Here is a 25,739-nt window from a genome sequence, read left to right as displayed (position 1 = left end):
GGTGGGGTGGATGGGCAAAGAATGACAAGTCATCTATTAGTGACCATGATAACATGTTTCTGCACCTTGAAAACTTGACAGACTGCAATGGTATTACATGTCAGTGAAATTGAACAATGTGTTTCAAGATTGTGAATGAAAAACTGATTTTCCTCGTGTTGCATACACAATCTATACCATGTTCTCTTTTTCCCCAAAAGTGTCTACAATGATATTCAGAGTATAAGAAACTAAACCCAGTCATTGTAGATAATTCCTCGGTCTGCAATTTTGCAGTAAAACTATTAAAATTATATTTCATAGTTTAGGAGAGGGGTGGTGGTAAAATCGCAAACATACATTTTGCCATAAATGTAAAGCTTTTGAGTTGCAATTTTTAGAGTTACAAGATAACTTAAAGGATTGGAGTCATGTTTTAGAAAAATTTGTCACCATGTTTAAAGATGGTGGACGACAGACTGATTTAACATGCCTTGCGAGAGTTTGAAGTTATGCAAATATTTGAGGTTAGATTTTCGTAGATTAAGAAAACAAGTCTCAGCTATGTTAGGACAGTTTTAAGCTCAAATTCATGTTGCAAATAGATACACCCAGGGAATGGTTTTATTTTGCATTTGCATTTGTTGAAAGTATTTCAAGATGGTGGATGAAAAATATATTTTTCGGTAACACTTCGATATAGTGAATATGTATTTCTTCATTTTTACAGAAGAATCTACTTATGGAAATCACATTCTGCAGCATTGTGGAAGTTCGTGAATGTGTTTTCTATCCTTTTTAGTTCGAATGCATGTTTTTTTTTAGGAAAATATATCTCCGATACGCAATTGACGTTGCTTTAATTTCCTTCCTGTACGTGAACCGGATGTCCCATGCGTTTGATGACATAACCCCCTGCAAGCGTTTCCACCCACACCGTTTTTTAACTATCTTTGCCTAATCTAAGCAACCTAACCTTACCGTGATGGTGTATGGGGCTACTGTGAATGGTTTTTGGGGCTATGCGATAATGGTTTGTGGGGCTATCCGTGAAAGGTTTGTGGAACAATGCGATCACAAACCACAATTTCAAACCCGGGGAAAAAATACGAAATTAGTAACATGAAAGTAGGTATTTTTTGGTTAAGAAGGTTGGAAGCACTGCATACCATCGACAAAACACAAGCACGACCATGATGAACCATTACTCTCGTGCCATATTGTATGTTAGGGAAACGAAAAAACGAACACCAATAAGTACTCGTAATGTGAAAAATGGACATTATTTCCTTGAAAAATTCATAACACCACCTTAAGGAATGTACCGCGATGCAGAATACGTAAGTAGCAATGTAAAAATGTATGAAATGAATAAGTTATAGGTGTATTCAGCCGATCAAAGTGGTATTGATTTTTCATATTCTGAGGTAGCTTCTGATGCCACTTTCAAATATCTGCCTAAACTATATTTTTGGACATTAAGAAAAGATACCTAAATATTTTAGGGCATTTCTTAAGCTACGGCTTGACAAATAATTTTTCTTAACAATCTAGTCCATATGTATGTTGGGATCCAAATAAGGGCCACTAATGGGAACTGTTATAGTTTCATACCAAACAGATACTTTGGAGGATTGATACAGTATTCCATTTGGATGAAATCAGCAAAGACAATTAAACATGTCAGCCTTATAATATTGACATGGTTAATACACTGAGGAGATATTTAAACTTGAAACATCCACAAAAATAAAGGGAAAACACAAACTGTGAACAAACTGTATTGAAGCAGAATTAAAAGTGTGTGCAGCTACTGTATGTTGTATAGTAGGTAAAGGTAAAGTCCCCCATGCATACAGCACCACGCAATGAAGGCACATTCGCGGGATATGGGGGTAGGGCCCGACATATTCTTCATCTCACTCATTTTGAAGATAATGTGATCAGAACCAAACTCCGGCTGCCTCTAACCCCCCCCCCCCTCCCCAAGGATCCATTGATCTAAGGGTGGGTGAGTTCCAGAGAAGCTTTATGCAGGGACAAGACTGGAAAAATTCTGACCTTAAATCCCCCAGCCCAAGATTCAAACCCGAGTCTTCTGCATGGGCAGTCAGACAGCCTGTCTACTTTTTTCTTTACATTTGTAATAAAAGTAATCCTCCTAAGCAGTAGTATCCCCCCCCTTTTTCCCTCTATTTTCTCAATTTTCACACACATCAATTTTCTATATTTTTTCTGTATTCTCATTGGAACAAACACAAACATCCATGTCTGACCCAGGGACCCATTGATTGATTGATTAATTTGTTATGCACAGTAAGGCTAAACGGGACTGGACCTACAGTTTAAAGTGGGATCCGAAATACTATGAGCTTCCACCGGGTATCGAACCCGGGACCCCTTGATTACAAGGCAATGACGCAACCACTGCACCATCGGGGAGGCCCTCCCTGGCATTGCACCACTCTGCCATTAAGGTCGACTAAACCACCACAGCTATCAAGTATTAGTATAGAATTGCAATGCGCAACCCTGGGAACTGATATATTAACTGTTACACCATCCAGCAAGAGTAGAATTTTCCAGAATATAGTATCTTAGATAATTTAATCACTTTTCCCGCACTGTGGTTGTGCGGTCATGCTTTGGGCTCCAGCTATCGGACGCGTGCAGGTTTGTCTCTCCTTGGGGAAACGTAACAGCTTTTCTCCTGAGATTTTGGCCTGTGTATGAGACTGGTGAACACTCACTATCATGATTAAATGGGGGAGCTACGAACGAGTAGTGTAACCCGATCATGAAAAGCTATGACGACGACTGGGGGTTCGTCGTGCTGACCACACATCACCCCGTAACTGGTTTGATGATCTCCCACCTCAGAGTAGGATCAAGTGGGAGTGCGGCCGGGTGTCTGTAGGTAGGCCTGGGTGCTCAATAGTCTGTTGCAGCACGGGTTATGTATGTTTTTAGTTTAATCATTTCAAGGTGTGAGACCTTGATTGTCAATTCTTCACTATGTTAACAAAAAATATTAAATAGTTTTTGATTCAGTGAACTAAAACAATACAAATTGAATGTTCCAATATAATACTATCAGGGAAAAATGTATTATTTTATTTTTAATATATATGTATTTATAAACAAAACCTGAAAAAAACAAAAAAATGAATTTTGCATGGGTTTTTTCTGGGTTTTTTCTTTTAAAATAAGGTAAGATTCTACTTTACATTCTTTCCCTAAGGAATATGTGTCATATATTGTTGGAAAGGTTATTGCATAAGGAATTCAACAAAGTAAATACCAAAGCAAGGAAAAATTACCTGGAGGAGGAAATCGATAAAAACCGATGTTGTCCGGATATGCATAATTCAACGTACTGAGGAAATTCTTTGATGATGAAGCACATATTTAGGGGTGAAATGAGTGCTGATGGAACCTAACCTAACCTCATAGGCATACCTCGCCCCCGTGAATGGTTCGTGGGGCTACCTGTGCATGGTTCGTGGAGCTACCCATGAATGGTTTTTGGAGCTTACGTGAATGGTTTGTGGGACTACCCGTGCATGGTTTTTGGGGCTACCCGTGAATGGTTAGTGGGGCTATCGTGAACAGAAAGTGTAAAAAGAAAAAGAAACCATGCAACCAGATGTACGCCATTCTGATCTGTGATCATACACATGCACAACACACCATGAACGCAAAGAAGCAATCACCACGCAGACGAGCAAAGCACACACATTCACAATGTGGACACAAAAAAGGAGCCTACACTGTTGTTAACTCCCATCGGTTACCACCAACAAAAAGCAATAAGGACGTAAAGTAGAATCTAGCCCCAAAAAAAAATAAAACGGCAAAATGCCAACCCTAGGATGCAGGTAAAGATGACAAAATGAAGTCTGACAACCAACAAAGTATATGTAGTCCCCCCTTTTGAAAATCCTGGACATGCCACTGTATAATTTGCTTGATCCCACAAGAAAGGGGGGGCATCAAATGGCAGGAAATTTCAAAGGACTATAAATTCCAAACTAGAGTGAATATTCCAAATATAAAAAAATATGGGTTCTTATATATCTAACAATATCATGTAACAAATTTCATTCTAATCTGACATGGTGGGGTGGACACTCATGGACAATCTTATGTGTAACACTGCAGCTCTGGTGGCACAATACAGAAATTACATGAATCATAACTCTTAAGTAATAAGGTCCAATCTTGAACCTTAGTGCTCTCATGCTCATTTTCAATCCATGTACTAAAATTTCCTTCACCTACCTTTCTCCAGGCTCTGCCACTTCACTTTCTACTTGGTCAGGATTCTCTACACTATACTTCATGTCTTTATCTTCACTTAAAATTAAGTCACCATTGTCACTGTCTTCAGCTGGCATTTTTTCAACAAATTGTCCGTGATCACAGGGATAAAATCCTTCACTTTTAGGAACATTTTGTCCACTAGGAACTTCCGGAGTTTTGCCTTCAAAGTGCATCCAACTATCACCATTCACACTTTCCACTTTACAAACTGACATTTCTTTCATGTACTCACTAGATAGTTTGATGTCAAGAGAAGAATCTTGTATGCACTGCTTAGATGGTTTGATGTCAACAGAAGGATCCTGTATGCACTGATTAGATTGTTTGATGTCAACAGAAGCATCCTCTATGCACTGATTAGATGGTTTGATGTCAACAGAAGCATCCTCTATGCACTCGTTAGATGGTTTGATGTCAACAGAGATATCAACATCAGGAGGCTCCTCGAATGATTCTGTTTCAGTCTTGACACACGACTCATCCGGAAGCCACACATTCTCCAGAGATATTTGTTCACAAACTAATGGATCAGCACTTTCTGTTTCAGACTCAATGCGCACTTCCACACAAGAGAAACCCGTATCAGACATTGGAGCAGCCAAATTTTCTTGATTATCATGAGACCAGCACCACTTCTGAAATACAATCACAAGGAGGGTGGATTAAAGTCACGATTTTTATTTAAAAAATATTTAATCAGATTTTCTTTAAGTCACAGTTTATAATTTTTAAAAAAATGAATGCGAGGTTTGATACACTCAGTGCATCATTTCTCAACCTATGGGGCGCTGCCCACTGGAGGGTCCCAAGAGGGCATTTGGTGGGTTGCAAAGTAGTACTCGAAAAATTATCTAATGTGTCTTAAAAACCTTTCTGTTTTAACAATTTGAATTCAACCCATGCTGCACATAGTCACATGCATGTTGACTTCAGGTGTCACTTGATATTTCCAACCACCTTTGTGTGTGTGTGTGTGTGTGTGTGTGTGCGTTGGTATACCCGTCATTAGGAGGAACAAGATCAGAAAAATTACCAGCATTAAGAGGGACTTTTTCATTGAGAGGTAATTTTGGTGGTTCCTCGGAACGAGAGAGCACATTATTTAATATTATGGCCGAACGGGCAAAGGAAAATTTAATGTCGTGGAATTAATCGACGAAGGGGACCAAGATCTATATTTTGATAAAAGATAGAACAATGTCCGACAATTGTACTCGGAGTTATGCTACAAAACAGTGCATTTTTCTGGTTCCTCTTTTCGGGGCATTGTGCCTGTACGTGTGTATCAGGTGTTTATCGGCTCCTCTCAACGGGGCTCTGTGCTTATCACCTACACACAACGTGTGTGTCGTTTGTGCGACGCCAGAGACATCTGCAGTGTGTGAAAAATTGCGGAACTACATCAGCGGTGACGTCAAGGCGGAGCGAGGAAGATCGTAGGGGGTGGGGCCTGCGGTTGTAGAGAACAGCGTTGTCGGATCTCCCCCTCAACTTACATGACTCAGCATTTTTCACTGACGGCTGTGAACGTTGCATTGTTCGCAGTGCTGCATAAGTTGCAACGCTGGAGAATGCAGCGTTGCTACATCATTGCCTACATGGGAAATGTTAACGGCGCTTCACGATTGCGTTCTGAGAGGGTTCGTTGTGTGATAGTAGCCGTATTTAATATATCGGTTTGAGCTTGGGCAATTATGTCTCGTATTTCTCGGAAAATATATATATCAACGAAGAATTGTAGCAATCTGCCGGAGGGCGCGTGTGAGCGAGCAAAGAATATTGTAGGAAATGCTTGTGTATTTCCTCATCAAGAAAGCAAACTAGTAGGATTTCTTCTTGTATTAATTAACAAAATATTCAACCAGAGTTCCTATGCTAGAATACTGGAAATGATTAATCTGACTAAAACACAAAAGCCAGATACAGGACAATATAGTACAAAAACAACATACATTTTTACGTTCTTAATTATGGTTTAACTATTCGTTTTCTCCGTCTACTCCACTCGTTAAAAATTTGCTCCTCCTCTGTGGTGACAGTGACGTATTTAAGAGTACGACTTTAATCTCCTTCCCGAAATACCTTCCACCCTTAAAATGTTTCTTTCGTCACTAGAATGCAGATGCATATGTTCAAAAATGGCAAAATACGTAGTTAAACATTAATAAGAATAGGTTCTTCACTAACATTTCATAACAAAGCTATATACTATACACCTTTACAATTTCAGCCCCTCCAGAACAAAAATCCTGCTTACGCCAGTGGCACCGTGAGAACAATTGGAGCAGACTATGATATCGAAAACCAGAAAACTACGGCGACTCAATTGTATTTAACTTAGTATATGGCACATGTTTTCCCTCTTCTCGAGTGGCAGCAACGAATCGTCCCCTACGTATGGTCAGTGCATCGCCCACTGGCATATACATGAGTGAGGGATGAAAGACAGGCCTGTGGCAAGGAGTAGCAAGTCTCCATTTTGACTTCACAGCCTAACAAAGAAAACTAAAGGTCGCCAGGAGGGGAAATTTCCTTTGGGCTCAGGATCGTGGTGTGTGTTGCAAGGCGTGCTGTCGACAGTGGCGGCGATTGGGTTCCAAAACTGGGTTGGGCAAAGGAACTTTACTTTTCCTTTATAGATAAGCTTTAGCATAGTATCGGATCAAAAGTGGCTAAAAGTGGGGGGGGACAACTGCCGCCCTACGCTCCCTCAGTCAGTAATGATTATTCGACTGTGAAATCAGTTGAAATATTGGAATCAGATTCTTTTCTCATTCATTCATACACATTCTATTTCATTTCGCTTTGTTATAAAAATAAGCACTTGATAAATTTTAAAAATATATATATTTTTAAAATTGTTTTTAAAATCAACGAAATTAGACAGAAATATGACTGACACATTTTAAGAAAGAAGTTACAGTCCGTGAATTACTTTTTCACAGTGTTCAATAATTTTATTAGGAAGCGCTTTTCTGCCATTATATTTAACCGCAACGGTGCGGATGTGTGGTGTTTAGAAGAAATTTAGGAAGGGACACGTCATGCCCAGGCCGGGATTCAAACCCGGAAACCCTGGCGTCGTATTACACTGAACTAACCTCTCCCCCAGATTTTGGAGGACAGAAAGTAAGTTATTAATATAATATACAAGATGTAATATATTACATATTATATAATATAATATTCGAACCAGTGTATAGGGCCTCCCCGATGGCGCAGTCGTTGCCTTGTAATCAAGGGGTCCCGGGTTCGATACCCGGTGGAGGCACATAGTGGTTCGGATCCCACTTTAAACTGTAGGTCCAGTCCCGATTAGCCTTACTGTGCATAAAGTGGACTTAAAACACCAAATCAAACCAAACCAGTGTATAGTGCACCTCCACTGCATATCGCCAGTTTACAAGGCGATTCTCATATTCTCTATACCCTGTACTATTCACAGTTACAATACAAGTGTTAACCCATTGAGAAACCTAGGTTTGCCATTTTGGAATCTCTCTCTCCAGGAAGTAGTGTAATCAAGGGGTCCAGAGTTCGTTACCCGGTTGAGGCAATTGCATGGACGTCCGCAGGATTTTTTCCAGAGAGGGGCAAGGAAGATATTTTTTCCAGGGGGGGCAAACGAAGGCAAATTTTCCCCAAAAATTGTGTTGTTCCCTAAAAAACATTGCTTTAATTTGAATCTATGGTGTTCATACAATAATTAACACATATTATTGCGGCTAAAATGAAATTATATGTGTGAAATACATATTTTTAGTTGACTTTCATTTTCCAGGGGGGGGGGCACGGCTCCCCCTTGCCCCCCTTCCGGACGCCCATGGGCAATTGTGGTTCCGATCCCACTTTAAACTGTAGGTTCAATCCCGATTACCCTTTCTAGGCATAAAGTGTACTTAAAAACAATCTTACATTGAACTTGATTGAAATTACATTTTTGCTTGCAAGTTTGAATATGTATATTAATATTAATAATATTAACAATAATTACTTTAATTAATAGAGTACGTAATGAAGTACGAAAACATTGAGATCTGATCAAATTGTCCTTTGCTTATAGAGATGTTACTGACGCAAGTATTGATGGAATGAACTGCAATGAGTTATTTGCTACCCTTGAAAAAAAAACGAACCAAACGAAAACGCCGCCCGCCTCCCCCTCCCTGTCCTGTTTAAGGGGAGAGAGTGGTCAGACGTTCAGACCAGACGCTTGGCAACTCTGAACTACCCTTTCTTTGTCAGTGCCGGGGGGGGGGGTGCGAAGAAGTGTTTGCGCACCTTTTAATTTTCTTCCGCACACATTTTTCAACCAATAACACCAACTCTTAAGAGTGCCATCTCCGGTGGAGGCACACTTTAAACTGTAGGTCCAGTCCCGATTAGCGTTACTGTGCATAAAGTGGACTTAAAATACCAACTCAACAACAACAACTCTTAGAGTGCCATGCTATCTCATGTCATATTCACCGCCGAATGTTACGTTCTAAAGTGAGACCGCTGTTATTGTTTACAACAGGTAAACACCGATCCCCGATTTCTTTCCTGTACTGTCGGCAGTTTATAAAGGCAAGCCGCCATTTTCTTTCTTTTGTCAGCATTGTTGTTAAGAATTGTTTCTTCTTATGTTTCACGTAGTCTGTGTTTGTCGATAAGTGCCTATAGCTCAGTGTCAGGTGCTTTGTGTTATCCTTTGCGTTGTTGATACACCGTTTTTGTTGTCTGCCTACTGTCGGATCATTGGACTCCAATTAAAAATTAATCAGTAGACCTACATAAAAACGAGTGACATCAAAATTTGACTGTTTCAATTCTGTATTAAGCTATAGTAACCAATTCTTTTTCGAGTATGATTCGATTTTTAGTCGTCTTGAGAATAAAAAAAAGTGCCGTTTTTTGCGTTTTCCAAACAAGAAATCCAAAAAATTTAAAAAATCGTCCGATCGTGATCGAATTTAAATATGCAGGTAGAAAGGTTGTAAATAGAATTCTTAATTTTCAATTTTTTTTATTGGGTAAAAAGTCAAATGTGTCTTATCAATTTTCTGAAACATATTCCCTCCCATCCCGTGGGAAAATACCTTGCTTGCATTTCCTTGGAAAAAATCTTCCAATTTTTCATGTATGTCATTGGCCTCCCTTCAACAAGCTGTTCTTTTCAAATTTTTGGCCTCTCCGATGGCGCAGTGGTAGCATCGTCGCCTTGTAATCAAGGGGTTCCGGGTTCGATTCCCGATGGAGGCATATAGTGGTTTGAATCCCACTTTAAACTGTAGATTCAGTCCCGATTAGCCTCACTGTGCACAAAGTGTACTTAAACACCAACTCAATCAATCAATCAATCAAATTTCTAAACATGTCTTGTACTAAAACCGAGCAAGAGTGAAGCAGTTGGAGTTTTAAAATCCACTTTATGCACAGTAAGTCTCGACCTATAGTTTAAAGTGGGATCCGAACCACTGTGTGCCTCCATTGGGTATCGAACCCGGGACACCTTTCGCTAGTTTTATCCACTTCCATTGGCATATTATTGGAATTTCAATTAGTGGCTAAAACATGCATGCATGTTTCATGTTTTCTTTATTTTCAACACCGCGCCCCTTAAATTTCATTCCACACCCTCTCAGCACTTCTACAGAGCATTCATTCCCCGACATTCGCTACGAGACTCGGCGGCTAGCTGCCCGGCGTCAGCGCTTGTCTTTCCCAGTGAACGGGTCCGCGACAGTCGCACGATAGTCTGTTTTTTTCGCTCTCCCTGCCTTCGCTCTCTTTCCCTTTCTGTTGACGTTGCAGACTAACGCCAGGATAATCCTCCCTCGGAAGTTGTGTTGTGTCGTGTCCGTGTGTTGAAGATTGTGGCTTAATATGGCACAACAAAAGTTTACATTGCAACAAAGAATTTACGTTGTCGAGTATTACTTCGGAAAGAGGAATTGTGGAGAAGTGCGACGACGTTTTGCAACGAAATTTCCTGGTGTTCCCGTTCCACATAGAACCACTATATTAAACCTCGTAAAAAAATTTAGAGTAACAGGGTCAGTTCTGAATAAAAGTGGAAAGAAAAATGGGGAAATCTAAAAAATAAAGTATACAAAGACAATCCGCACACCATCCGTGAGTTAAAAGAGAGCATTGTACGAGAAATCGGGACAATTACAGTAGACGAACTTGCACGTATAAATGCCAATTTCATTCGGAGATGCCAGGAATGTGTTGCAGCAGAGGGACATCATTTTCAACACCTTCTGTAGTCAAGGTTAGTACACAATATGAAAACTGTAATTTTAATAGCCGACTCTAGCGACTGTCGCGGACCCCGTTCACAGGGAAAGACGAGCGCTGCTACCGGGCCGCTTGCCGCCGAGTCTCGTAGCGAATGTAAGGGAATGCTCTGTATATAATTAATTCTGGCAACGCACCAAGATTTACGGTTGTGGTTTTCTCTCCGTTGGGGACAACGAGGACGTTTATGTAAGCAAATAAATAAAATAATAATAATAAACAGTTGTGTTTATATACGTACGTATACGTATATAATTTGTATCCCCTCCTCCACATTCACCTGAAAGTGGCAATAGTTGTGATTCGTGGGACCGTCTGCTCAGTTGATATCTATGTTTTGGCTTTTTGAGTGTGTGCAGTATTCCCCAAGGCCCTCTTCTCTTGTTGTTGCTGTGCAGAAACACAATAATCCTGAAATCGCTTGTATAGCTAGGAATTAAGTACAATGTAAGTGACAGCGTTGAAGAGATTAGAGGGAAGAAATGGTATAGCAATGAGCGAAGTTGCCAAACGAAGAATGTGTGTATGAGAAATTACTATTGTTTTTGCATGCTTAGTTCGTCATTAACTTCTTTCCTTTTGTTGCAACATATGATTTTTACTTCGAGACTTATAATAGGTCTGTGTGGGCCTCCCTGATGGCTCAGTGGCAGCGTCGTCACCTTGTAATCGGGGGTCCATGGTTCGATACCCTGTGGAAACACACAGTTGTTCGGATTCCACTTTAAAATGTAGTTCCAGTCCCGATTAGTCTTTCTGTGCATAAAGTCGACTTAAAACAACAATTCAATTCAATTATAATGAATGCTTTCATTATACTTTAATAATCCTAATTATTATGCATTGAAATATATATTGATACAATCAACTCCATAAAATGCTGAAAATTGATATTGGAAATATTAATAGATTGAAGAAACAGGTGTATATAACTTTACTCTTCTTGTTTAAAGTAATCGAATTTTGAAGGAAAATGTAACTCACTTCCCCTTTTGTTATTTAGTGTCTAGTGGAGTGACCTACTAATTCTGACAGCAAATTCAATGAGTCATGATATTCATCCTGGTCAGGCAGAGTGTGGCTGCCTTTAGATTGTGTTTCATTTATCACATATTTAATAGTTCATCCTCATGCCGCAATTAACCTGGATACATATAATTTTGACCATAAATAGCAAAATGCAAGTAAAAACTTCTTGAAATTTACGATTTTCTTCGCATCAAAATTGTGGACATACGCCTAGTAGGTTCCTGTTGCCTGCAAGAAAAAATCTGGAATTTTATGAAATTTCTTGCCGCGTCTCATCGGGCTTGAAATGTACTACTTCACAAGAAAATTTTGAACAACTGTACTATCTTGCATTACGAGTTATAAAAGTAAGTAAATTCATCAAAAACTTTCACAAATCGTGTTTTAATACTGTCATAAACAGAATAGTGAATTGAAAGTGTGTGGGTATGGTTTGTGGAGGAGGTTTGTGTCTTTTTAAAGGTATCATTATCGTAAAATCTGATAATAGTCATTTAAATGTTTTTAGTGAAAGAATAGCCTCACGTTTCCATACGTCTGAATTACTGGCTCTACAATGGCTTTTGTGATAGTTCAACGGTTTGAGAGCTTTGATAAGTATTGATTGTGCCAAGCTCGCACTGCCGTACCCATGTAGTTGATGGGAGTTACGGTCCCGTATTTGACCCAGGTTAAAACAAAATAGAAGTCGAATAAATGAGAAGATGGCAAAATTTTAGACTGTGTGCTAAGAAGAATAAGCCATAACCAGTGGCGTAAATAACACCCCCGCAACCCCATCGTGCATTAATTTTTGTTGATTTGGAGTTTTTTTAAAGTCCACTTTATGCACAGTAAGGCTAATCGGGACTGGACCTACAGTTTAAAGTGGAATCCGAACCACTATGTGCCTCCACCGGGTATCGAACCCCGAACCCCTTGATTACAAGGCGACGACGCTACCACTGCGCCATCGGGGAGGCCCTGGGGGCGCATTACGAATGACTGATAGTTCACAAGTTTTCTTTTTGGTGTTAAAATATATTTTCAACCAAACATATATTTTTATGCACCTGCAATTGCAAACATAAAATGTTAATCACTAGAAAAGTAGAAAGCGAATTACCAGATTAGAAGAAAACCCTTCATTAGCTGTATATTTCAACCTCCGGTTATTATACCCTAGTACTTAAACCGGACAGAAACGTCGTCGCCTTGTAATCAAGGGGTTCCGGGTTCGATACCCGGTGGAGGCACATAGTGGTTCGGATCCCACTTTAAACTGTAGGTCCAGTCCCGATTAGCCTTACTGTGCATAAAGTGGACTTAACACACCAAATCAATGAATTAAACCGGACAGAAAAGAGAGATTTTGGTTATGCTACTCCTCTATTTTAGACGCTTGTGTTGGTTGGTTTCTTGTGTTTATTAGTTGTTTGCCAATAGGTTCGATAAACACTTTAATGGTGCATGGTGTAAAGGTAAAATTAATGATTGGATAGGTTTAAGTAAAAAAAGAAATCAAAGAACACCAAACCGATATCACATGATATATTTGATGTTGCGATATTTTTGCAACTATTAGTTACAAGTACGAAATTTGGTGATTTGAATTAACTGTGAATTATCAAGTTGATACAATATGATATGCCTATTCTAGATCAGCCTGTCTGTTTGCCTGTTTTATTCGGCCCAACAATCGAACCCAATCTGAACGTACCTGTCACGATCTACGTAACTAAGTTCTGCGTAATTCGGTTTTATACGTAAATTACTGTAGGTCTCGGGAAAATATAATTTTAAAACGTGTTAATTAACCTTTACTTGTACGTAATGCATTTATAGGTAATTCTGTGTTATACCTATAAACTGTACCATTATACCACTTTAAACTGTAGGTCCAGTCCCGATTAGCCTTACTGTGCATAAAGTGGACTTTAAACAACAAATCAATCAATCAATCAACCTATAACATAAAATACAGTTGATTTGTACGTAACCAAGCTACAACAATGTCACACAAAAACACAAATACGCAACAGGATAGGTGGATATGGCGGCGGTCGGTCTGGAATTGCGAGAAAGGGTAGTGCGGCGCGGCGGTGTCACAGAGAAGACAACAAACAGAGGCGGCACGCGGCATGAAATCAGAGGAGATTTGACGCAGTTGTTGAGAACAAGATACGAATTTTATTTTGTACGTACACTAGGTTGGCCACGTTTTCTTAACAGAAAATTAGGACATTCATGGATGCTAACAGGGGGGAGGGGGGTTTGTAGCTATAACTAAAATAGCACAGGGTCCAGTACACCCCGCCCCCCTCTTTGGCAAAGAAAAAGTCATGCTGCTTATATGTTTCCTGAAAATTACATAATTCTCTTTAATCTATTTTCCTCTTGATTTTATTTGATTTTTGTTATTTAACACCGTCTTATTGTCACTTTTGGCTAATTGCAACAATGAATATGAGTTTAAATTCATGAGAGAGGAAAAGTTACCTGCTTGGTCAGAAAGTAAATTGTATACGGGAAGTCAACGCTAATCCACATAAAACTATTCAAGTGACAAATGTAATGCACTTAAGAATTAAACTTTTAACTTGTAAATTCGTTAATTTAGCACTTTATTACAGAAATGACCTGTATTGTACTGTATGTTGTAACTCAAAATAGATGCAGTTATTTTAATAATGGCGTGTTATGTAAATCTGATTTGTAAGTAATTCTCAGTTATACGTATTATTTTCTCTTCACCTTGACATACGTATAACTCAGGTTCAACTGCATAGCCATTGTGTTTTTCAACTCCCGTCAATAGTAGCATCATGTATCTGTTGGGATCAGATTCAATGGTAAACCATATTGCTCGAGGAGTGATGCCCAAAATAATCAATACCACCCTCTGTGAGGCAAAGGGTCATAAGATGGAGGGGGGCGCTAGTTGTCGTGGTGGATTCATTCTTGTGTAATATTCGCTTATTTCCAATTTCCAAAAAGTAACCTCAAGAAAGGTACCAAACTGGAATGTGTGATCTCACGTTTGGAAAGATGGCATTTCTAGCTTACAATTTAACTGTTCATTTTATTATAATTTTTACACTATAAGGCGGAAGTGTTTGAAATTTGCAACGGGAAGGTGAAGATTAGACTATGTACTTAAGTAAATAGTGGAGATGGGTCAGTGCTTCGAAGTAATTCGTTACTTATGATGCTGCCGTTTGCAACTAATACTTAAATTCATCGAGTACCTAACTGTAACGCAGTTACCTTCGAAAGGGAATAACTGCAACTCTGTTACTTTTAGGTAAATGTAACAGTTTTTTTAGTTACTTCTAAAGTTACTTTTCCCGGTAATTATATGCTAACTTTGCGAACAATAGGACGAAAGAGAAAACATGACAACTCTCTTTATGATTGCTTGTGTCTCCGGGAATCTGGAGTAACCAGATATCGACGAAAATACGATACAGTCAGTACCTTTTCATTTCTATGCTAAATTTAGAAGCATGACGTACGAGTATCGTAAGTAGTAATGTAGTATAAAGATAATACAACAAAAATTGTGACATGCTTAATTATCTACATCTGAATCTAGAACTGTAGATTCGGATCTTGTATGAAAATAAAAATCGGGTATCCGGAACCGAAAATCAGAACCGGATATCAGGATCCAGTATCACCCGAGTTCCAGATCTAGCCATCCCAAACGCTAGTTCCTTTCCTTGCGATATATCCGGCCTCAGGGTTGGCTGCGCCCTGTTCGAGGAAACAAGCTGGCGCCCACCTCTTCATTTTCAAGGATTATCTTGTGAATTACATGGGAGTACATTTTCGCTAAATTCATTCCTCTGATTCAATGTCACGAAATCTGGTTTTGTGTCTTGAGAATATAAAGAAAAATGCATGTCTCATTTCAAAAACATGTAAGTTCATTTTGTAGGAATATTCATTCCTTTTTGAGGAAACCTAAACTTGAAGGAAAGTCTTAGCTAAATATCTCTACATCCCGGCAGGGATGCCCATTCCCCAAGGCCTGTGACGCACTCCTTCCCCCATAAAGATATAATATTTCCCCCACTCCCACCTTTATGCCGAATTATTTACTGAAATTATTTTGGTCACAAAAAATTTGCGGAACAATACAATATAAACAAATGTAAGCACTACATGTTTACTTTAGGTATTGTTTTCAATATATACATTTATATGTTTATTATATGTTACTTTGACATTGATTGGGGGTCCCGGGTTCGAATCCTGGCCTGGGAATGGATGTTTGTTAGTGTTCATTCATCAATTTCATCATGATCCCATCTTCACAAATTAGCCAAAAGTGGCACAAAATGCGAAGTAAGATAAAGCAAATCAATCAATCTATTTGACGTTGAGTGAAATAATAATTAGATAAATTATAATAACTTCTGACGTTACAAAGTTGTTGCAGCAAAACTATCGATAATTTCCTCATTTTGTACCACTTTGAAATATCGGACACACAGGATGGAATTATGGTAGTCTTTAACCACTCATCAGCAATTCACGAACGTAGTCTGCTTTTAATGATTCTTATGACACTCCTTGTGCATTTTGCAGAGCAACTTGTCACTGGTATGGTGATCAGAATTTTATACAATACCTGCACATTTGGAAAGGTCGAAAACTGGACAACAACAACGTATGGTCTAAAAAAGCGATTCTTAAGGGTTAATGCATTTCTGCTGATCGTACATAATCTTCAGAACCCTTCATGTCGCCTGTGCCTGAACTGAACTTTCACTCTCTTTTAAGGAGTTGTGCATAGAGACAATGTTTGCCACTGGTCGAGATGCCAGCAATCGAAAGGCGCATGGCATTCGAAACCTTTCATTGCAGTTGAAATTAAAAGACACAAGATAGAAAAGGCACGGCTCACTTTCATCTTTGCTAACATAAAATGTACAAAACTGCTGAGTCTCACTGCCATTGTTAGTGTACTGAACCTTATTATTATCAGTTTGTTTGCTTGACTAACCTTGTATTAATGAGAACAGCATGTCCCCCACCCATCCAAACCGATTCTAAAGGCATGAGAGGGGGTGTTTAATTTCTATCCCATCGCCGTGATCAACCACAGGTAGGTAGATAAACTGTACATAATAACAATCATAACTAACAATCAATAACAAGTGAATCAAACGAAACGATCCCCACATTTTTGTGTGAAGATATGTATAATTGGTTGCTAAACTATAAACTGTTGTCCCCCCTAAATATTCCCATGACTCAGGCACGCCATGAATCCCCCTTGTGAGCACTCCTGGGCCCCGATCAAGAAAAGAATTCGGCGCCACACATCAATTTTAGGAAGAAAAATCTTTCAGTTCTGTCGGAATTAGTTTTAAGAGAAGAAACATTTGATTGATTTATTGAGTTGGTGTTTTAAGTCCACTTTATGCCAATATGGCTAATCGGGACTGGACCTACAGCTTAAAGTGGGATTCGGGCCATTTTGCGCCTCCACCGCGTATCAAACACGAGACCCAAGGCAGAAACATTTGATGATGCCTAAAATGTTTTAGAGTGCGAGCAAGATTTTTTTTGGCAAATATGTTTATTTGCAAACCAAAAACAACATTAGTTTGATAATGCACCAATATTTTTAAAGTAATAGGCCTAAGTATAAACTTGGTATGACCCTTTTCAAAACATTTGTATTGCGAGTGTAGTGAGCAAAAAAAAAAAAAAAATGATCTCTCAAACATTTCCCACATTTTTATTTTTCGTTCATGGATTTGGGGATGCTGTAATCCCATCAGCCCCTTGCATCTGTCTCTTACAAATATGACATGCGAAATTAGGAAGTATTCCGTCATATCGCGAAATATATCAGAAAGGGTGGTTTTAGTGCAGAGGCAACATAACAATCAAATTAATCTTAACTGACGCGCCACCACAGCTATAGCGCCTTGATGCGGTGGCACCGTTTGCATCGCCCTAAAGCCGGCCCTGCCTTGCGATCTAGCTCAAATCGTATATCATAAGGAGAAAAAGTGTGCGAAGTTCAGCAGTCTGCCAGTGACGTAACCGATAATATGGCCCATTGATTTAGTTCGTTAGTTAGCAGGATCTTAGAAACTGCCTGGATAAATTTAACCCAACGCGTGCTCACACGTTTCAGTTTGGTGTTTCAACATGTTATTTTTTTCTCGTTTTTATCAATTGTGTGATTCCATTCAAATGTTCGAAATTAATAAAATTAAATTAATCAATAAAGGTATTACTAAGTACAAGCTTTAAAACAATTAAAATTACACAGCGTGCGTCCTGCCGGGTTAACAATTGCAAGAAAACAACTTGCAAGCAGAACAAATACGTCTCGATTCTCCATAGAGGCACACAGTGATTGGGATAGCACTTTAAACTGTAACCCCATCTCGAATAACCTATTTGAGAATATAGCGGACTCAAATATTGACTTGGAGATCGCCCACCTTGCAAATCAAATCCGTGTTCGCCGCGTGGCAGCGTAACACACTCCCGATAGATCCACCACGGGTACATAAGATTAAGCTATGATTTAAATACGCAATCATTATTTTTCCATAATTCACTCGTTTCATAACATGCAAATCGCATATAAATGGTACTGCGAATTTATTTTTATGAAGACACGTCAACTTTTCCAATAGTAGATTTACCGCTTCTGGTGGAGAAGTATTTTCAGTAATCAACTCACGACCTATTACACAGGAGTCTAGTACTAATTCCGGCATGCCTCATCATAAATTCCATCCAATCATCGCTATTAAACTAAAAAAGGGAAAACAGCCACTCAGAAGAATACAAATTACAACAATCAAGCATAAACCACCCAGCAATATACATGTTTCTGTCTGAATATAAATAACTTCACTTTGGAATCGGATGTACATGTATCTCGATAACCCCCCCCCCCCCCCAATTTTCTTTAAAGCAATTCACGGGTTTGCTTGTCCAAATTTTTCTGTACCCCATACAGTGGTATGTCAAGGATTTTCATAAGGGACGCTGATGCCTTCACTTTAAAGGAATGCTGTGGCAGAGGGATGAGGGGTATGGCCCAACCAACACCTGCTTTGGCACTCTACTGACACTAGAAGATTAAAAGCATGCTTTCTTGTAGATGGGATTGGAAATAATATGTAAATGAGAAGATGAAGAGCATTGATCCGTGCAGTGCTTTTGTAATGGGTCTGTGAGAGAAGCTACCTCTGGATAGGTGACCCCAGTGTCTTTCAAGTAACTACCCGATAAATATGATATGAAATGATAGATGAAAAAAAAAGTTTTTATATTTTCCAGGACTTTTTACTACATTACCATGAATTTTGAGTAGCTGATTTTATTTCCTTTGAACGTACGTGTATGAAAATTCGTTTTGTACTGGAGTGTTCCACGTACATAAGAACATGAAATAGGTGAAAAATCTTCAACGGAATTGCCCAGGTACGATTTATCTCAGTGGCGCCAACTGTGGAGCTCAAGACCATTCAGCAATTTGTCTCTTATTGTTATTATATTTTAGAAATAAAGTCCCAGCATTTAACAAAACAAAAATTTTCATAATTACAGCATACCCTTAAAGAATTCTCACAACTTAATTACTGCTCATAATCATCCGTTAGATTTTCAGTTTGATACTTGTCAGTGTTCTATATTATTAACACTGTTCGTGGTCATATCGTCATCATGCAAATAAGGGAGAACAAGAGCTTAGGGCATGTATTATGTGTAGGGCCCAGGACTTTATGTCCTATAAAACTGTAAAATATGTGTGTTATTATGTCATAAAAGTTGAAAAATATGTCACACGAAATTAGAAATATGTCATAAAAAATGTAAAATGTCAGAAAATGCAGAAATATTCCCTGTAAAACTAAATATATGCACAACAGTACTTTCAAATTTCTCATTATTCGGGGAAGATGGATTAAGGTGGGGTATTAAATAAAGACAGAATTCCTTTAACCGAAGAATGTGGTGGGAAAATATAGGAAATGTCGTGAGGTTCACTGCAATTATTCTAAGGAGGGAGAGAGTATACACACTGGCTCCAACGACAAGATATCTTGAAACTCCTGTACTCGATTGCCGATAGAGTAGGGGCTGTAATGTACAGAATGCTATTTTTGCTTTTGACTGATTATTGTGAGAAGCGAAAATGTAAACAAACGAGAACAGTTGACACTTGTTTACTGTGAGTCTTGTGCATGCACAACAATGACAGAGTACATTCTTTCCTCAATAATGTTCGCACGGCTGTCAACTGTCGCGGGATAAAAAAAAATCGGGGGGGGGATATTATTGTTCTGCATTAGTTGGTAAGAAAAGACGGCATCTTCTTTTAATTTCTTTGTCCTTAATTTAATTATACTGCCATCGATAATATAAACTATCCGTTGCGTTAAAGGTACGAAGAATAAATTATAAAATAGTGATGGGTCGTTCGTGAACGAACCGTTCCTTGTTCCAGGAGTCGTGAGCTTTGTGTGTATGTTCTCTGGTTTTCTTGTGGGAAGTCGAGTAGTAGTAAGCGCAGTTCCCTCTCCCCTAATCCTTTTCACTCAACCTAACTCCAGAAAGTCCTCCCCCACCCCCTTCACTTCAGCTGCACGAAACCAACATCGGGAGGAGTTGGTCGTTCGTTCCTTTGAATGGCTGCTTGAGTGAGCGAGCTCCGGTGAAGTGCTTCCCGAAAAGGAACTGCCATGACCCGTGGTAGTTCCTCAGAAGTCGTGAGCTTTGCTTGTATGTTGCCAACGCTCCTATTGGATGACTCACTCCTACGAACCTGAGAGAGAGAGAGAGAGCGAGGTCCATTCTTTTGTTGCTGATTGTTGATAGTGGCGGTTTTCCGCGTAGCTATGCGTTCAACTCTGTTTACAGTAATGCTGCAGAAGCTCAACAATGAGGGAGGGATGGGCAACTAATTCACCTTTAATCCTTTTTGTGGCATGTTTTCGCAAGTCGCATTGCAAGGAACTTGATAGATATAAGATCATCATATCAAATGTTCCGTTTCCGTGCTCTTCCATTTTCTCAAAGTAAAAGTGGGGCCGGAAGGCGGAGAGAGCTTGAAAAATACGAATGCATTCTTCGTAGTCAAAGATTTAGCGTCCTCTCTTCCATTCTCTTACGGGTGTTTGTTTGACCGTGTATTCATTTAATTGCATGAAAGTCTGAAAAGGTGGGGAGGGGCGACGGCCACCCTAGAAAATAAATTTCAACCTACAATTTGTACATTTTACACATACGTATAATTTCATTTCAATCTCAATTTGTTAATTATTAGAAGGGCGTTACAGGTGCATGCTAACTTCAAACTGAACTCTTTTTTTAGGAGATTATACTATTTTGGAAGAAAATATGCCTCGTTTGACACCTTGGAAAAATACATTGTTTGCCCTTCCCTGGAGAAAATACAGCGGACGTCCATGTTTAAAATATTTACAATTATTTTTCCTAATCTATCACCAGGCGCTGTATTGCACTGCGACAACAAGGGGTAGGAATTCATTTTTGGAAAGGAAGAGAACTTGTCCAACTTTTCCTTTCCGATGAGGACTTTTTGTCTGCTAAAGTTCAATTATCCATTAAAATGTATTTTCATTCACCCCCACCCTGAAAGCAGCTCCCGAACCTCGGTCGGTCAGTCGATACATTGTTTCCTATAGCTGTTTAATATGTGCACGAAGACGGATTCCTCCCCTCTAATTCTTTTCACCCACTCCAGAAGCATTCTCCCACATCCCCTCCTCCGCCAACGAAATCAACTTCGAGCTGTGTTGGTATGGCTGTGAACGACTCCTTCAACGAGCAAGTTCCAGTGAACTACCTATCTAAAAGGAACTGCCTCGTCCGAGAGCATGCTCCGTGGCTTCGTAGTTCCTTTGAATGACTTCCGGTGAACGCTTCCTTTCGGTGAGCGAGCTCCAGTGAACTGCTTCCCGAAATGGAACTGCCATGACCCATCACTATTATAAAATAACCGATTATGTGCAAGACAATTACGAAATTATACAGAAATATGTCTTATTATGAGAACATTGAAGAAATACGTTGTATAGACGCGAAATTGGTAAAATATGTTAAAATATGCCTATTTCGGCTGATTTTCATCAGATAAGTGTAGATAAGTATTCGATTCGATGCCAAATGAAAAATATGTTATAACAATAAAGGCCCTGGCCGTAGTTACGTGTTGTATAAATTTGTAAAACAAATCTCAAGAGTACAGCCCATCATAGGCGTGGGCAAGGGGGGCAGTTGCCCCTTAATACTGCCGATTAGAAATTTAGTGTAGAGGAATATTATCGACAATATTATACTACTAAAGAAAAATGAAATATCTTCATGTCAATGAGAGTTCCAAGCAATTACGTAGGGGATACATTATTTACTATGTAATTGGACTTTCCCACTTTATACTCTAACAAATTTATTGTCATTAACATTCCAGAAAATTTCTTGTTTCTAGCACTCCCTCATACTTAGGTGGTTGAATGATTCTGATACTACGTCAAATGCGACATGTACATTTTTTCTAAAATTCTGTCCACCTTAAATTATATGCATTTCACACAATTTCATTCAGACACACTAATTTTTGTTAATTATTATTAGGGCATTGAAGGAACATGATAATTTCAGACCAGGGGCGCCGACTTGTCAAAATTATTGGAGGGGGCTCTGATCACTGAAATAAATTAATGAATGACTCGCTCTCCCTTTTTTAAGTTTTGGCTTCATTGTTCGGAATCTCATAAAAGCCCATGAATTCCTAATAAATGTCAAAATTTTTATTCTCAGTTCGAATGCAGAATATTAATTGTCCATGGATGTATATGGCACAAGTTTCGTCAACCATAATAGCAAAATATTCCCGACTTTTAATATCTGCTACCACGGAGCGCAAAACAGATCTCTCTAATATATCAATGATCTCGTTCTGAATGTCATGTGAGAGCCATTTGTAGCCCGAACTACCCTAGTTCATGCATATCGTCTTTTGAAACTCTTTTTAGTAAAAAAATTTAACAATACTCATAATTACATACTTAGTATATAGTAATAAGTCATGTGTTTTGCTGTCTCTGGTCATAGCCCCCTCAAAGTTGATGATTTTGCGGTCTCAGCCCCCCCCCCCTCCCCAAGTTGATGGTCTATAACATTTCAAATGTGTATTTAAAGTTCAGTTCATGTGGCACAATTCAGAGTAAACTTTACAAGAGAAGCAAAATAATACATTAGATCCTCTTAAGCAAAATTATTTGGAGGGCTCTGCCCCACATCTTTAACATTGGGGGGCTCGAGCCCCCCCCAAGCCCCATGGAGTCGGCGCCTATGTTTCAGACTGAAGCAGTGTTTTTGAGGGGTATCACTATTTTGGGGAAATATATGCCTCCTTTGCCCCCCCGCTGGAAAAATTACCTTGCTCCTCCCTGCGGACGTCCATGACCGCCACTGCTGAAGATACTTTGTTTTTCCTGTGACAAAGTTGTTTGTGTGAATGGGTGTTCTCTAAGATGGCACAATATCAGATACCCGTTTAAACAGCTTAAATTATCTGTTGTTGCCTTATGTTGAGCAACATTTTGTCGCACAGGATTGTGTCAGTGACATAGTGGAGGCGTTTGAAACTTCTACCAACTGTAAGAAGACTAACGTTGTAGTATAAGATATTCTCCTAAGACGGCAAAAGTTCATTCTAATCTTGGACGATCAGTGTTTACGTTATCCAATATTTGTAAATATATATGTAAAAATATGAGCCTTTAATTTGCAAACGTGTGCGTAGTGAAAGGTTTAGTTAAAGAAGGGTCGGGAATTTTGTTCAGATTCGGCCAGTCGTCTCCATCAGTGTCCCGACTTTCATTTTAACTGCAATGGTGCTGCGAAAATGCAAAAATGTTCTATTGGTTAACTCAGAAATAGAATTTTTTTTACTAGAAGAATCATTGCTAATGCGCATCATTTAATTTATAAATATATTATTATCTAAACCTAGAATTATCATGGTTGTTCAATGGTGCTGGTGTAAGAAAATTAATGGAAAATTGAAAACACAATTTGCGGAGGAAAGTACTATTAGAATACTTCTGAGAATTGAGTGCAAAAATAATCACTCAGTTGTACGCTGTGTGACAGACTTTGTATGTGAGCGACTGTGCTGTTTATTGCCAGGTTTATTGTTTATTTTTCTCGTTACTTTGGACCATAATTTCAACTCTACAATTATATATCTGCTTGCAATACCACCATAGCATTGATGGTGACATCTAATACTCCAACAGCATTTCGCCTACAACCGTGGCAGAGTGGCTAGCGTATCACGCTCTGACGCCAGGTTGGAATCTCGGTCTGGACATGGGTGTTCTTTGTAAGTGTTTTTCATCAATTTCATCATATCATCACTCATCCGCATCGTCACGATTAGCCAAAAGTGGCAGAAAAGTGACGTAAAGTAATTTAACTCAACTAATCCAACTGCATTTTCGGCCCTTCTCTTTGTTCCACATTTTAGGATCTCCCCCGCCCTAAAAAAATCTGGGTATGCGCCTTTGATATGGAATGAGGTTTTAATTTCCCGACTGGATTTTCATCAAGGCTTTTGCCCCCTCCCCCTAATCAGAGTGTCTGCGCACTCCTATGCAGCCCACAGACGAAGTACTCGTAACGAAAAACAAACACCGCTTCAAATGCCCTGGCTGTAGCTTGAGCAGATAAAAGAAGGGAGGGAGACTTTCAGGCGGCAAGGCTTTGATGAAAGGTGAGAAGCCGCGATGGAAACAACCAGCCAAACTTTCCAATAACACTAAAGGTGGGAGGTTATGTTACGATTGTTGTGTGGCAGCTAATCTCTCCGAGAAATTTAGTTACAAAGGAAGCCTGCCGATATACTTTGTCAGTAATCCATAAATCATTGTCACTGTAGTGCGGTGCATATGTTTGCGTCTTTCATTCCATTCAATATCTCAAAATCCAGAGTATTTGAGTAGTGCAAAATGTGTGACGAAGTTTAGCATTAATATGGCAGTTAATTAATTAACGAGAGGACGTGTCACGTAAAAAGGCCTTGCGACGCCAAGGAGTTCACATTTAAGCTGATTTTATTCATCTGTTGGGAAGGTAGGGGGGCTACTGCTGCATTCATAACTCTTACGAGTTTCACTCCATGAGTACATATAATTTGTTCACTTAATTTTCCTTCGATATTGTTTCTTTGTTTAAGTTTGACTTTAAGCCCACTTTATACACCGAAGCCCAGTAAAAACTATTGAATGATCAAGAAATTGATGTATCTTCACCAAAAGTGATTCTGATATTCACAAATTACTTATGTGCATTATTGTGTATTTATTTTATTTTAAAAGAACACTGATTTTTGTCAATCACACAATTTAAATCAAACTGATTTAAACAACCTCGAAATTTTGTAAGCATATCATGCAATTTGTCATGTAAAGGCTTGCTCAAAATTGTAAATGACTATTTACGTTAATGGTTTTTATAGTTTTCTTCACGAGTAGCTTGGAGAGAGAAAAGGAAACATTGGGAACTTCTCTGTACTTGCATTTAATTTGCGCACATAGGCATGAACATGAAAACTTGAAAGAGAGAATGTTTCCTTTACCAAGGAATCTTTCGACTTTTAAGCCAAGACCCCCGATGGCACAGTGGTAATGTCGTCGCCTTGTAATCAAGGGGTTCTGAGTTCGATACATGGTGTTTCGGATACCACTTTAAACTGTAAGACTAGACCTGATTAGACTTTCTGTGCATAAAGTGGACTCAAAACAAAATCTCAAACTCATTTTCAGCTGATAACCGCGATGATGGGAACACGAGCACTCAGATTTCATTGTTCCATTATTAATCACGGAACTCCGTAAATTGTTACTTAGAAAACAAACAACTGTTGCAAAAAGTGGAAAGTATAATTTTCCTTTGCATTATGAAAAATTTCCATTAATCCAAGGAAAAACTAAAACACGATCACAAAACTTTATGAAGAAAATACGGTTTTACCAAGTAAGAAGTTTGAAATATGTAATTATGAAAAACGGATAATTCATGCCTCCATCCAGCTTGATTTTAATATGCAACGACTGTATCTTCAAATATCT

General features: G+C 38.9%; 1 protein-coding gene across 1 annotated transcript in view; it reads right to left on the bottom strand.

The window, feature by feature from the left end:
- Window positions 1-25,739, bottom strand: part of LOC145999324 (uncharacterized) — a 207,530-nt gene that overhangs the window by 151,739 nt on the left and 30,052 nt on the right. Inside the window, exon 3 of the mRNA XM_083136266.1 lies at window positions 4,261-4,937. Within this exon, the coding sequence (XP_082992392.1) occupies window positions 4,261-4,937 (677 nt within the window). The remainder of the gene's footprint in view (window positions 1-4,260; window positions 4,938-25,739) is intronic.

The sequence above is a fragment of the Lepisma saccharinum genome, chromosome 15 (genome assembly GCF_977018435.1).
Source record: "Lepisma saccharinum chromosome 15, izLepSacc3.1, whole genome shotgun sequence".
Taxonomy (NCBI): Eukaryota; Metazoa; Arthropoda; class Insecta; order Zygentoma; family Lepismatidae; genus Lepisma; species Lepisma saccharinum.
This window is presented reverse-complemented; position numbering and strand designations above follow the sequence as displayed.